The sequence below is a fragment of the Penaeus vannamei genome, chromosome 30 (genome assembly GCF_042767895.1).
Source record: "Penaeus vannamei isolate JL-2024 chromosome 30, ASM4276789v1, whole genome shotgun sequence".
Taxonomy (NCBI): domain Eukaryota; kingdom Metazoa; phylum Arthropoda; class Malacostraca; order Decapoda; family Penaeidae; genus Penaeus; species Penaeus vannamei.
The window spans coordinates 1,471,227-1,486,226 of NC_091578.1; the positions used below are offsets into that span (position 1 = coordinate 1,471,227).

At 38.7% G+C, this 15,000-nt stretch overlaps 1 protein-coding gene across 1 annotated transcript in view; it reads right to left on the reverse strand.

Moving 5' to 3' along the window:
• LOC113825485 (glutamate receptor ionotropic, NMDA 2B) overlaps positions 1-15,000 on the reverse strand; it is a 223,971-nt gene that overhangs the window by 157,513 nt on the left and 51,458 nt on the right. The window contains exon 2 of the mRNA XM_070142779.1: positions 248-1,283. Coding sequence (XP_069998880.1) covers positions 248-611 — 364 coding nt within the window. The 5' untranslated portion in view covers positions 612-1,283. The remainder of the gene's footprint in view (positions 1-247; positions 1,284-15,000) is intronic.

The window sequence follows — 15,000 nt, forward strand, 5'->3', positions numbered from 1 at the left end:
GGATTTTTGTTTTCTCTCCCGGGTCTTCCTCGTGAGATCATGCGATGCAACATCCTAGCCTAGGTCCCTCTTTCATAAATGCAATATCGCCACAGGCTGCACGAACAGGGACGCGTTCGACGGGGGACGTGAGCCAGAGGCCCTCGCCCTGAGCGGCTCTCCGCCCACGCCGCTCGCTTCCCGTGCCGAGGCAGCCTGGCTTCAGAAATCTTAGAGACAAACAAGGAAGGAAGAAGGTGGCACTTACTGGTTGGGCTTGACGAGGCGTACATGGTGCTCATGATCACCTCCCTGCTGGTGAAGTGGTACTTCTGCATGACCTCCTGGAGCTCTGAGTGCCTCTTCATGTTCATGATGGCAGTCGTGATGGCACTGTCGTACCGTCTCCTCCTGAAGGTGGAATGGGGCAGGACGATGCCGATGGAGAGCTTGGTCTTGCCCTCCAGGTCCACCTTCCCCTCCTGCTGCTGCCGCGAGTACTTGGAGTGGCGGGAGTTCTGGCCGATCTGGATGGCGCTCGGGAAGCTCCTGAAGGCGCTCTGGCTGCTGCCGCCGTGGCCCAGCGTGACGGCCAGCACCGCGCCGCACACCAGCAGCACGTGGCTCCTCATCCTCGCGGGGCTGGCGGCCGGGTCCTCTCGAGCCGAGGATCGCCTCCTGCCGCGCCCTGCTGGCCTCTCGGCTCCGCGCCCTTCGCCCCTTCGCTCTCCCTGGAAGCAAGCTGAGGAAGGTCAGGCCCCAGAGAGCAAGTCACACGAGTGAGGAAGAAGGAGCCAGAGCTTTGCCGGCGACAGACAAGCAGGAAGGAGCAAGAAGGATTAAGTCAGCTGTGAAGAGGAGCCAGGGGGCCAGCCGAGGAGCAGCTACATCCCTGGCAGCGCTCAGAGGGCCATGGCAGCGGGGGCTGGCGCGCGCCGTGCCCCTTGGCGTGGACGAGACAAGGGCATCTCCGGGACTGCTTCAGTGACGTCACTTTTGAGGGAAGGGCATTTCAGGTTCGATCACTCGCGCTGAAGCTAAAACTCTTTTCTAACACATCCTCAGAGCACTTTCATCGCACTTGGCAAAAAATAAACAAACACATAACATTAAGGTTTTTCAACAGATTATTACACAATTACTTCAATTGACATCCATTTTTCTCACAAAACTGAAGAAGCGCGTAACCCTTCGAAGGATAACACAGCGCCTCGAGGACCGCGCTCTCTGCACAGCCTCCCTGGCGTCGTTTCCTCCCGGGGGTGGGGGGGGGGGTGGGGTTGATACTCTCCGGGGTTTTGAATCTGGAAAAGAGAAGGAAACCTCATTAGAAGTTGCCGCCGCTGCGTTGCGCTCAAGTTTGTCGTGTACTTTTCTATCTATCGGCTCATATTCCATCTGTGCTTCGTATATGTATCTCTTGTCTCTCTCTCTACATACGTAGCTTTGTCCCTACGCATGCACGGACACACGCGGCGTAACACGAATCCATTTCTACTCCCCTGCTTTTCGATTACTGAAGGTAAATGATCTAAAGCAAAATCTTACGCCCCTCAGCCCATCCAGCGCCGAGGCCACGAGCTTGGGCCTTGAAGGTTGGAGGTCGCGGAGGCTCAGTCGTCCTCGAGTCCCAGATATCATTTCGCTCACAGCTAAATAAAGAATGGAATTTGACGACGTAAAAAAGGAAAAAGAAAGGGATTTGCTCGTTTCTGAAGATGTCCCATACGTCTGCCGCAAAAATATAAACAATCAAAAGTCAAAAAAAAAAAAAGAATCACAGAACCGATGACGGGGATGTGTGTGCAGATATTTCAGATCTGAAAATGTCTTTCCTCGTTACAATGTTGACATCTTGTTAGCTCAACGGGGCGAGTCGAATTTGCTTCCAGGATGTTGTTATAGAGGTTCAAGTGATAGAGAATGATATGAGTTCAGTGTATTAGTAGAATGATATCTTATTTTGACAAAAGTATGCACAGGCATATATCTGTTTACAGACACAAACACGCAAACACACCCATCCATACCAACGCACGCATATATATATATATATATATATATATATATATATATATATATATATATATATATATGTATATATTTATATATATTAATATATAAAATGATTGTGTGTGTGTGTGTGTTTGTATACGTACATACATACATACATACATATATATATATATATATATATATATATATATATATATATATATATATATATATACATAAGTACAAATACATAATTCACGCTCAACAAGTGCCATCGACTCTAACAAAATAAACATCTCACGGCCACGAGCCAGAGGAACACAACTCATGACGTCACTACCGGACAGGTGGCGCCACTGGGTCTCTTTCTGAATTGGTTCTAGCAGACGACATTTTGTGTATAGAAAGGGCGATTTCAGAAGGCAACAAATAATAAACAAATATATTTTTATGCGACTTGGTCATTTCTTAATCAAATGGGGGATCTAAGGCGATAAAAATCACCTCAAATTTAACATTTATGAACATAGCGATTACTTTTTAAATGTATCTAAAATTAACCGGCGTCTAATGTGGCCAGATTACGGATAGGAGACCGAGCGTATATACTCATATATATATATATATATATATATATATATATATATATATATATGTGTGTGTGTGTGTGTGTGTGTGTGTGTGTGTGTGTGTGTGTGTGTGTGTGTGTGTGTATGTGTGTGTGTGTGTGTGTGGAAAAGGTATGAATGAGACTGGATATCTTCACAATAAAAGAGATGTATTTGACCGGTTTCGATTACGTCTTCATCAGAAATACAGAAAAACATAAATCGAAACCGGTCAAATACATCTCTTGTATTGTGAAGATATCCAGTCTCATTCATACCTTTTCCACATTTGTCAACATGGATACGGTTCATATATATACATTTATGTAAATACACACATATATATATACTTATATATAAATAAATAAATAAATAAAATATATATATATATATATATATATATATATGTGTGTGTGTGTGTGTGTGTGTGTGTATGTGTGTGTGTGTGTGTGTGTGTGTGTGTGTGTATGTGTGTGTGTGTGTGTGTTTGTGTGTGTACATATATATGTATATATATATATATGTATATATATATATGAATGTGTGTCCGTGTGCATCGACACGCACACCATCCCTCTCTCTCAAACGTGGCTCATTACAGCCAGGTCTCTTGTAGCTAATTAACGGCGCCGCCCCTGACAGCGCCCTAACAAGCCGGCCGCAGGAACTTGTCGGCGGGAGCCCAGGGCGCGACGTCAACCGCTGTGCAACTTTGCTTTCCGGTTTGCAAAAAGTTCTCGCCGTATCATCATCCCAATTAAGGTCGTCATTTGGTAGTGGCTTTGTTAACGGGGTTGTTATTTTGCCGGCGGTTGAAGTGGCTTTGTTAACGGGGTTGTTAGCATAATGGGTGATTGTGTTAATTGTGATTTTCTCGTGATAATTGCAGTTATTATTACTGTTATCATTACTACTATTACAATCATTGTTATTTTCATTATTATCATCATCATTGTAATAACAATAATCATAATCATAATTTCTCTCTCTCTTTCTCTCTGTCTGTCGCCTTCCCTCCCTCTCTCTCTTTCTCTCTTTCTCTGATTTCGTGAAATTCAAATTCGTTTTAGACATAAGTGAGATTGAAACTCTAAAAGGATACATACAAATAAAAAGCCATTTGTTTCGGAATCAGCGTGGCTCGGCTATTAGCGTCCCCCCCCCCACCCCCCGACCCGTCTTTCAACCACATTGGTCCCGGAGTTCGCCAAAGGTAAAATAATAATGATAATAATAATAATAATAATAATAATAATAATAATAATAATAATAATAATAATAATAATAATGATAATAATAATAATAATAATAATAATAATAAAAATAATAAAATAATAATAATAATAATAATAATAAATAATTCGTTTGCGGTGTTTCTGTGTATAACTCCCGCCCTAACTTCATTATCGGGGCAAGAAAATGCTACGATATTGCTGTTACGCTCATTGTCAATAGCATTTCCATTCGACCTCTGACTGCTCTGTTTTTTTTTGCCTTTTCTTGAATTGAAATCCCTTCGCCTTAATTGAGCTGTCAGTCTGAACAACAGGGGCTGCTGTTTCGAAGGAAGACCTTTTTCCCTTCTTCCTCCTTTTTTTTTTCCTTTATTGCGGTCATTTTAAGCAGCAACTCTCGCGTCTGGAACGAGCAGATGATGATAACATAATAAAAATGAAGGATTAGAATCTTTTTGGCTTACGCTGATGACCTCAGTGGTTCAGAATCGCCTAAACCAGGTCAAAAATCGACGTAAAAAGGACATGTCAGTTGCGACTACACAGGTATATAAATTTCGTAAGTATATGCCATCTTTACATCGGTTTACGGTCCCCTTAAACTCACAAGTAATATAATTTGAATATGGGATATTGGAAAATATATATGACCATATAAGGAAACTCGATTCTTGACCAGGAATTCGTGATTCTGGAACACTGTGCGACGCCTCGACCCCCCCTCCCCCCACCTCCTACCCCCCCCAGGAGTAGTCTTGCCCTCCGACCTCTCCCCAGCGCCCCATCTGACCTCGCTTCCCCCCGGGGACGATTGCCGAGGGGGGAGGGAACTGGGCCGGTGCGTCGTCCCCGTGGCGAGCGAGGACCAATCCGTGTCCTCCCCGGGTTAGTAATTAGCACGTGGGGCCGCGCCTCTGAGGGGGTAATGACCCGTCGGCGAGGCGAAATGAAGGAGTTATTGCTCGTGTCTCCGTTCCGTGTCTCGTGTCCGCGCTCGCCCCTGCGTCGCTCGGCCGGGAAGGGGGGGAGGAGGGGGGGGAAGGGGAGGAGGAGGAGGAGGAGGGGAAGGGGAGGGGGGAGCGAGAGGGAAATCTGCGTTGGCTTAAGTAACGGCTTCACCTAACGCTTCTCTTTCTTATTTCACGTCTATTTATACATTTCTTCGCTTATTCTTGTATCTGAAAAATCACTCAATCACTCTACAGTACATTCGTGCATAAGTTTGCATGGTAGAAAAACCCATAATGTGCAATCTCACTTCAATAAATCTAGTTTGCACATTGTGTTTTTTTCTGCCATAGTATCAACACGGTAGAGTGCTTTTCCATTCATAAGTTTTTTATATTCATTCATACACCTGACCGTTTATTCATGGAACAATCCCGGTTCCATTTGTTCTTATTTGTTCATGTGTTCCTTCCTTTACTGACGCTTAACACCATCAATTAAAAAAGAAAGAAAGAAATAATCAAAGATTTAAAAAGTAAAAAAGGAAGAGAGAAAGAAATTAAGAAAAAAAGGAAATGAAAGTAAAAAACGAAAGAAAGAAAACAAGGAAAAGGGAGAAATAAGAGAGAGAAAAAGAAAGCAAAGTAAGAAAAAAAAGAAAGAAAGGAAGAGAAAAAAATATTGCTCGCCCCGTCTTTTTTTTGTCCCCTATTCTTGTTTGTTCAATACCATTATCATTTCTTTTCCTTTGTCATTCTTCTTGATTAAGTGAATAGCATAGTGTTGGTTCGCAAAATCCTTACTATCACACACACACACACACACACACACACACACACACACACACACACACACACACACACACACACACACACACACACACATATATATATATATATATATATATATATATGTATATATATATATATATATATATATATATATATATATATATATATATATATATATATATACATATATATACACGCATTCATTACTTATCTATCCAGCTATCTATCAATCATTGTTGAGACATTACGTAACAATGATAAGAAAAGATCTACATTAATAAGAAAATTACTACAGCATTGTTTGATTGCTTTCGCTAATGTTGATTTTCTCTCTATTTCCATATCTGATATCAAGGCCGTGCGAAATTCAATTTAAAAAAGATGTTTTATTTCGTGAATTGTCAAAACTGAAGAAATGCTATACTAATAGATTTTCTGGGAAATGTGTTAATAATTGTTAATATAAACTTGATAGTAACAATGATAAAGACTGCAATGGTCAAAGAAATTACGGTAGGATTGATAATGATAACAATACTACGACTTCTATCATTACTGCTTCTATACTATTATTAATGATAATGAAGATGATGGTAATGATGATGATAATAATAATAGTAATGATAATAATGATAATAACAATAATAATAATAATAATGATAATAATAATAATGATGATGATAATAATAATGATAATAATAATAATGATGATAATAATGATAATGATAATAATAATAATGATAATAATAATAATGATAATGTGATGATGATTATGATTATGATAATGATAATAATAATGATACTACTACAAGTACTACTACTGCTATTAATAATGATAATAAGAACAATGATAATAACAATAATAACCAACGTAATAATAATAGTAAAGATGGAAATAATGATGAAGATAATACCAAATGCCAACAAAACAACGATGATTATAATGATGTTAACGATTATGATGATAGATGATATCAACTCTGAGGACAATATTGTGGTGATGGAGAGGAGAGCTCGCCCTTCCCCTTCCCCACCCCTCCTCCACCCCCCTAAGCCCTGTGCTATTTCCTTCCCAGCCCCCCCCCTTCCCGTCTCTTAGCTCCCCCCACCCCCCTCAGCTCCTTCCCAGATCCTGTCCTTGGTTCCCTTCCTAGCCTCCCCCCCTCTTGTTTCCCCTTCAAAGTCCCTTCTTCCCCTTCTTCTCCCCTTCCCAACCCCCCTTCACCCTCTCCTGACCCCCTGTTCAGTCCCCCTTTCCCCCTCTCAGCCATTCTTGGTCCCCCTCCCAGCCCCCTAACCCCCTTGGTCCCCCTCCCCTCCCCAGCTCCCTTCCACCCCCCTCTTAGTCCCCTTCCCAGCCCCCCCTCCCAGGGCCGTCTCCCTCCACCCCCTCTTTTCCCCCGCTAACCCGTGCCAGCCCCCTTGATCCCCCTCCCCTCCCCAGATCCCCTCCTCCCCCTCTTAGTCCCCTTCCCAGCCTCTCCACCCCCTCCTCCCACTCGCGTCTTCTCTCCACCCCCTCCTTTCTCTCGCTACTTTATTGGCGTGTCTTCCCCTTTGGGTTATTTTAAGGGACGGAGACCACAGGGAGGGACCAGGGAGAGGGGGTGAGGAGGGGGTGAGGAGTGGGTCCGGAGGTGGGGGAGAAAACGAGAATAAGTAGAAGAGTGAAGGGATGGGGGGAAGGGGAGAGTAGAAGGGTGAAGGGATGAGGAGGGGAGAATAGAGGGGTGAAGGAGGGGGAGGGGGAAGGGGAGAGTAGAAGGGTGAAGAGAGGGAGGAGGGGGAGGGGAGAATAGAGCGGGTAGGGGGAAGGGGAGAGTAGAGGGAGGGGAGAATTGAGGGAGGAGGGGAAGGGAGAAAGAGGGGGAAGGGGAGAATAGAGGGGGGGAGTGGAAACTAAAAGAAGGGAGGTTGAGAGAGCAGAAGGGTGAAGGGAGAGTAGAGGAGAGAGTAAAGAAAGAAGAGGGGAGGAAGGGGAGTCTAGAGAGTAGAGAAGAAGGAGGGGGAGGGGAGACTAGAAGAAGGGAGGTTGAGAGAGTAGAAGGAGATAGTAAAGAAAGAAGAGGGGGGGAAGGGGAGTCTAGAGAGGGGAGAGGGAGGAGGGGATGGTTGGGAGAGCAGAGGGAGGGGGAGAGGGAGGAGGAGATAGTTGGTAGAGGAGAGAGAGGGGGTGAGGGAGGGGAGAGGGGGGCGGAGATGGTTGGGAGAGCAGAGAGAGGGGGTGAGGGAGGGGAGAGGGGGGCGGGGAGGGAGGGGAGTGCAGAGGGGGGGAGGGGAGAGGGAGGAGGAGATGGTTGGGAGAGCAGAGGGAGGGGGAGGAGAGAGGGGGGCGGGGATGGTTGGGAGAGCAGAGAGGGGGGGGAGAGGGAGGGGACAGGGAGGAGGGGATGGTTGGGAGAGCAGAGGGGGGGGGGAGAGGGAGGAGGGGATGATTGTGAGAGCAGAGGGAGAGGGAGGAGGAGATGGTTGGGAGAGCAGAGGGAGGGGGAGAGGGAGAGGGAGGAGGGGATGGTTGGGAGAGCGGAGGGAGGGGGAGAGGGAGAGCAGAGGGAGGGGGAGAGGGAGAGCAGAGGGAGGGGGAGAGCAGAGGGAGGAGGAGAGCAGAGGGGGGGGAGAGGGGGGCGGGGAGTCTAGAGAGGGGAGAGGGAGGAGGGGATGGTTGGGAGAGCAGAGGGAGGGGGTGAGGGAGGGTAGAGGGAGGAGGGGATAGTTGGGAGAGCAGAGGGAGGGGGAGAGGGAGAGGGGGGCGGGGATGGTTGGGAGAGCAGAGGGAGGGGGAGAGGGAGGAGGGGATGGTTGGGAGAGCAGAGGGAGGGGGAGAGGGAGGAGGGGATGGTTGGGAGAGCAGAGGGAGGGGGAGAGGGAGGAGGGGATGGTTGGGAGAGCAGAGGGAGGGGGAGAGGGAGGAGGGGATGGTTGGGAGAGCAGAGGGAGGGGGAGAGGGAGGAGGGGATGGTTGGGAGAGCAGAGGGAGGGGGAGAGGGAGGAGGGGATGGTTGGGAGAGCAGAGGGAGGGGGAGAGGGAGGAGGGGATGGTTGGGAGAGCAGAGGGAGGGGGAGAGGGAGGAGGGGATGGTTGGGAGAGCAGAGAGCGGGGGTGAGGGAGGGGAGAGGGAGGAGGGGATGGTTGGGAGAGGGGGGCGGGGATGGTTGGGAGAGCAGAGGGGGCCGGGGAGAGAGGGAGGGGAGAGGGGGGGCGGGGAGGGGAGATCGTTAATAACACGACCTCTGACAACAATGGCGTGATAGGTTGTGCTCATTGGTGCGAAGGGGGGGGGGGGGGGTAATGCCATCGATTCGTTTCGGCTCTTGTTTGTTTGTTTGTTTGTTTGTGGTCTTTCTTGCTTATTTAGGTTTCCTTTTTTTGGGTTTCTTGTTGCTTTTTTCTGTTTTCTTTATTCTTGTTTTTTTTTTTTTTTTTTTTTTTTTTTTTTTTTTTTTGAGGACGGTTTTTTGTTGTTTTTTTCTGTTTCATTTTCTTTTCTTTTCATTTCATTTCTGTTTATTTATTTATTTTGAGGAAGGTGTCTATGTTTTTTTTTCATTATTTTTTATCTTTTGGTTGTCTTTTTTCGTATTTTTTCTTTTTTCACATTTTTTTTCTTTGGGTTTTCTTGATGTGGTACATTTTTTATTATTTTTTTCGTATTTTTTTTTCTCTTTTTTCTTTGGGTTTTCTTGATGTGGTTTATTTTTTATTATTTTTTTCGTATTTTTTCTTTCTTTTTCTTTTGGTTTTCTTTATGTTGTTTATTTCCGTGGCTTCTCCTTCTGGATTCTTTCTCTGATTTCCGGTTTCGTCTTTCCGAGAATTCTTCCTCTGGTTTCTATTTTTTTGTTTTCTTTTTCTTTGGTTTTTATCTTTTCTCTGATTTCCTTCTCAGGTATTTTAATTTCTTTCTTCCTCTGGTTTCTATTTTTTTGTTTTCTTTTTCTTTGGTTTTTATCTCTTCTCTGATTTCCTTCTTAGGTATTTTAATTTCTTTCTTCCTCTGGTTTCTATTTTTTCTTCTTTTTTTCTTCGTTTTTTATCTCTTCTCTGATTTCCTTCTCAGGTATTTTAATTTATTTCTTCCTCTGGTTTCTAATTTTTGTTTTTTTGTTTTTTTTTTTTTTTTTTTTTTTATCTCTTCTTTAATTTCCTTTTCAGTTATTTTAATTTCTTTCTTCCTCTGGTTTCTATTTTTTCTTCTTTTTTTCTTCGTTTTTTATCTCTTCTCTGATTTCCTTCTCAGGTATTTTAATTTCTTTCTTCCTCTGGTTTCTATTTTTTCTTCTTTTTTTCTTTGGTCTTTATCTCTTCTCTGATTTCCTTCTCAGGTATTTTAATTTCTTTCTTCCTCTGGTTTCTATTTTTTCTTCTTTTTTTTTCTTTGGTTTTTATCTCTTCTCTGATTTCCTTCTCATGTATTTTAATTTCTTTCTTCCTCTGGTTTCTATTTTTTCTTCGTTTTTTATCTCTTCTCTGATTTCCTTCTCATGTATTTAAATTTCTTTCTTCCTCTGGTTTCTTTTTCTTCTTTTTTTTTCTTTGGTTTTTATCTCTTCTCTGATTTCCTTCTCAGGTATTTTAATTTCTTTCTTCCTCTGGTTTCTTTTTCTTCTTTTTTTTCTTTGGTTTTTATCTCTTCTCTGATTTCCTTCTCAGGTATTTTAATATCTCTCTTCCTCTGGTTTCTATTTTTCTTCTTTTTTTTCTTCGTTTTTTATCTTTTCTCTGATTTCCTTCTCAGGTATTTTAATTTCTTTCTTCCTCTGGTTTCTAATTTTTTCTTTTTTCTTTGGTTTTTATCTTTTCTCTGATTCCCTTTTCAGGTATTTTAATTTCTCTCTTCCTCTGGTTTCTTTTTCTTCTTTTTTTTCTTTGGTTTTTATCTCTTCTCTGATTTCCTTCTCAGGTATTTTAATTTCTCTCTTCCTCTGGTTTCTATTTTTTCTTCTTTTTTTCTTTGGTTTTTATCTCTTCTCTGATTTCCTTCTCAGGTATTTTAATTTCTCTCTTCCTCTGGTTTCTATTTTTTCTTCTTTTTTTCTTTGGTTTTTATCTCTTCTCTGATTTCCTTCTCATGTATTTTAATTTCTTTCTTCCTCTGGTTTCTATTTTTTGTTTTCTTTTTCTTTGGTTTTTATCTCTTCTCTGATTTCCTTCTTAGGTATTTTCATTTCTTTCTTCCTCTGGTTTCTATTTTTTCTTCTTTTTTTTCTTCGTTTTTTATCTTTTCTCTGATTTCCTTCTCAGGTATTTTAATTTCTCTCTTCCTCTGGTTTCTAATTTTTTCATTTTTATCTTTGGTTTTTATCTTTTCTCTGATTTCCTTTTCGGGTATTTTAATTACTTTCTTCCTCTGGTTTCTATTTTTTTGTTTTCTTTTTCTTTGGTTTTTATCTTTTCTCTGATTTCTTTTCGGGTATTTTAATTTCTTTCTTCCTCTGGTTTCTATTTTTTTGTTTTCTTTTTCTTTGGTTTTTATCTCTTCTCTGATTTCCTTCTCATGTATTTTAATTTCTTTCTTCCTCTGGTTTCTATTTTTCTTCGTTTTTTATCTCTTCTCTGATTTCCTTCTCAGGTATTTTAATTTCTTTCTTCCTCTGGTTTCTAATTTTTTCCTTTTTTTCTTTGTTTTTTATCTCTTCTCTGATTTCCTTCTCGTGTATTTTAATTTCTTTCTTCCTCTGGTTTCTACTTTTCTTTCTCTTTTTTCTTCCTTTCTCTTCTCTTCTCTGATTTCCTTCTCAGCTATCTTAATTCATTTCTTCCTCTGGTTTCTACTTTTTTCCTTTTTTTCTTTTATTTTTGTCTCTTCTCTGGTTTCCTTCTCACGTATTCTAATTTCTTTCTTCCTCTGGTTTCTATTTTTTCTTCTTTTTTTTGTTCGTTTTTTATCTCTTCTCTGATTTCCTTCTCAGGTATTTTAATTTATTTCTTCCTCTGATTTCTAATTTTTTCCTTTTTTTCTTTGGTTTTTATCTCTTCTCTGATTTCCTTCTCAGGTATTCTAATTTCTTTCTTCCTCTGGTTTCTATTTTTTCTTCTTTTTTTTGTTCGTTTTTTATCTCTTCTCTGATTTCCTTCTCAGGTATTTTAATTTCTCTCTTCCTCTGGTTTCTATTTTTTTGTTTTCTTTTTCTTTGGTTTTTATCTTTTCTCTGATTTCCTTCTCATGTATTTTAATTTCTTTCTTCCTCTGGTTTCTAATTTTTTCCTTTTTTTCTTTGGTTTTTATCTCTTCTCTGATTTTCTTCTTAGGTATTTTAATTTCTCTCTTCATCTGGTTTCTATTTTTTCTTTTTTTTTTTTTCTTTGGTTTTTATCTCTTCTCTGATTTCTTTTCGGGTATTTTAATTTCTTTCTTCCTCTGGTTTCTATTTTTTCTTCCTTTCTGTTCTTTGGTTTTTATCTCTTCTCTGCTTCCCTTTTCACTTATTTTAATTTCTTTCTTTCTCTGGTTTCTATTTTTTCTTGTTTTTTTTCTTCTTTTTTTATCTCTTCTCTGATTTCCTTTTCAGGTATTTTAATTTCTTTCTTCCTCTGCTTTCTATTTTTTTTCTTTTTTTTTTCTTTGGTTTTTATCTCTTCTCTGATTTCCTTCTCATGTATTTTAATTTCTTTCTTCCTCTGGTTTCTAATTTTTTCCTTTTTTTCTTTGGTTTTTATCTCTTCTCTGATTTTCTTCTTAGGTATTTTAATTTCTCTCTTCATCTGGTTTCTATTTTTTCTTTTTTTTTTTTTCTTTGGTTTTTATCTCTTCTCTGATTTCTTTTCGAGAATTTTAATGTCTTTCTTCCACTGGTTTCTATTTTTTCTTCCTTTCTTTTCTTTGGTTTTTATCTCCTCTCTGATTTCCTTTTCAGATATTTTAATTTCTTTCTTCCTATGGTTTCTATTTTTTCTTCTTTTTTTCTTCGTTTTTTATCTCTTCTCTTATTCTCTTTTCAGGTATTTTAATTTCTTTCTTCCTCTGGTTTCTATTTTTTCTTCTTTTTTTCTTCGTTTTTTATATCTTCTCTGATTTCCTTCTCAGGTATTTTAATTTCTTTCTTCCTCTGGTTTCTATTTTTTGTTTTCTTTTTCTTTGGTTTTTATCTTTTCTCTGATTTCCTTCTCAGGTATTTTAATTTCTCTCTTCCTCTGGTTTCTATTTTTTTGTTTTCTTTTTCTTTGGTTTTTATCTCTTCTCTGATTTCCTTCTCAGGTATTTTAATTTATTTCTTCCTCTGGGTTCTAATTTTTTCCTTTTTTTTCTTTGGTTTTTATCTCTTCTCTGATTTCCTTCTCAGGTATTTTAATTTCTTTCTTCCTCTGGTTTCTATTTTTTCTTCTTTTTTTTCTTCGTTTTTTTTATCTCTTCTCTGATTTCCTTCTCAGGTATTTTAATTTCTTTCTTCCTCTGGTTTCTTTTTCTTCTTTTTTTTCTTTGGTTTTTATCTCTTCTCTGATTTCCTTCTCATGTATTTTAATGTCTTTCTTCCTCTGCTTTCTATTTTGTCTTCTTTTTTTTCATTGCTTTTTATCTCTTCTCTGATTTCCTTCTCAGGTATTTTAATTTCTTTCTTCCTCTTTTTTTTATTTTTTCTTTTTTTTTTTTTTCGTTTTTTATCTTTTCTCTGATTTCCTTCTCAGGTATTTTAATTTCTCTCTGCCACTGGTTACTATTTTTTCTTCTTTTTTTTCTTCGTTTTTTATCTCTACTCTGATTTCCTTCTTAGGTATTTTAATTTATTTCTTCCTCTGGTTTCTATTTTTTCTTCTTTTTTTCTTTTTTTTTTTATCTCTTCTCTGATTTCCTTCTCAGTTATTTTAATTTATCTCTTCCTCTGGTTTCTATTTTTTTCTTCCTTTTTTTCTTTGGTTTTTATCTCTTCTCTGATTTCCTTCTCAGGTATTTTAATTTCTCTCTTCCTCTATTTCTATTTTTTCTTCTTTTTTTTCTTCGTTTTTTATCTCTTCTCTGATTTCCTTCTTAGGTATTTTAATTTATTTCTTCCTCTGGTTTCTATTTTTTCTTCTTTTTTTTTCTTTGGTTTTTATCTCTTCTCTGATTTCCTTCTCAGGTATTTTAATTTCTCTCTTCCTCTGGTTTCTAATTTTTTCCTTTTTTTCTTTGGTTTTTATCTCTTCTCTGATTCCTTTTTCGGGTATTTTAATTTCTCTCTTCATCTGGTTTCTATTTTTTTTTTTTTTTTTTTTGGTTTTTATCTCTTCTCTGATTTCCTTCTCAGGTATTTTAATTTCTCTCTTCCTCTGGTTTCTATTTTTTCTTCGTTTTTTATCTCTTCTCTGATTTCCTTCTCGGGTATTTTAATTTCTTTCTTCCTCTGGTTTCTATTTTTTCTTCTTTTTTTTCTTCGTTTTTTATCTCTTCTCTGATTTCCTTCTTAGGTATTTTAATTTCTTTCTTCCTCTAGTTTCTATTTTTTTGTTTTCTTTTTCTTTGGTTTTTATCTTTTCTCTGATTTCCTTCTCAGGTATTTTAATTTCTCTCTTCCTCTGGTTTCTTTTTCTTCTTTCTTTTCTTTGGTTTTTATCTCTTCTCTGATTTCCTTTTCGGGTATTTTAATTTCTTTCTTCCTCTGGTTTCTATTTCTTTTTTCAGGTAAAGTGGCTTAATTAAGAAATAGAAATATCTCTTTCTTAGTTCGCTGGTGGTAGTTTGTGTCTAATAATAATAATAATAATAAAAATGCCAACCAGAATAAAGAAAAGAAATAAAGAAAAAAATGTTAAGTTAATCTGAAAAGGAAAAGAAGTAACAATTTTTATTAAGTCAACCAGAAAAAAAGAAAAAAAAGTCAAGTTAACCAGAATAAGAGAAGAAGAAGAAGAAGAAGAAGAAGAAGAAGAAGAAGAAAAAGAAACAAAAACAAAAAAATAACCAAAAAGGATTTTTTTTTTTCTTTAAGTCAACCAGAAAAAAGGTCAACCAAAAAGAAAAAAAAAAGTTGTCCACCAGCAAAGGAAATGAACAAAAAAAGGTCAACCAGAACAAGATAAGAAATAAAAAAAGATTTAACCCCTTCACTCCTATCTCTTGATGACGATAATGATATCAATAATGCAGTCTATAAAATTCTTATCATGTAGTTATCATATAATCATATGAGGAAACGAGAAGAAAAAAAATCTGATATATTTAATGATGAATTAACCAATCTGTTAAATAAATAATAATAGAATAAAAAATAATGAAAAATAAAATAAATAAATAAATAAATTATGCTTTATGCGTAGATAAGTAGATGGATAGATAGATAGGTAATTCGATAGATATATAGACAGACTGACAGATAGATAGACATAGAGATAGACAGATAGATAGACAAAAAGATTGATAGATAGATAGATTGTTTGATGGATAGACAGACAGGTAGACAGATAAATAGACTGACAGATAGATAGATAGTTTGGTAGTCATATGTATAGATAGATAGTTAGATTAACAG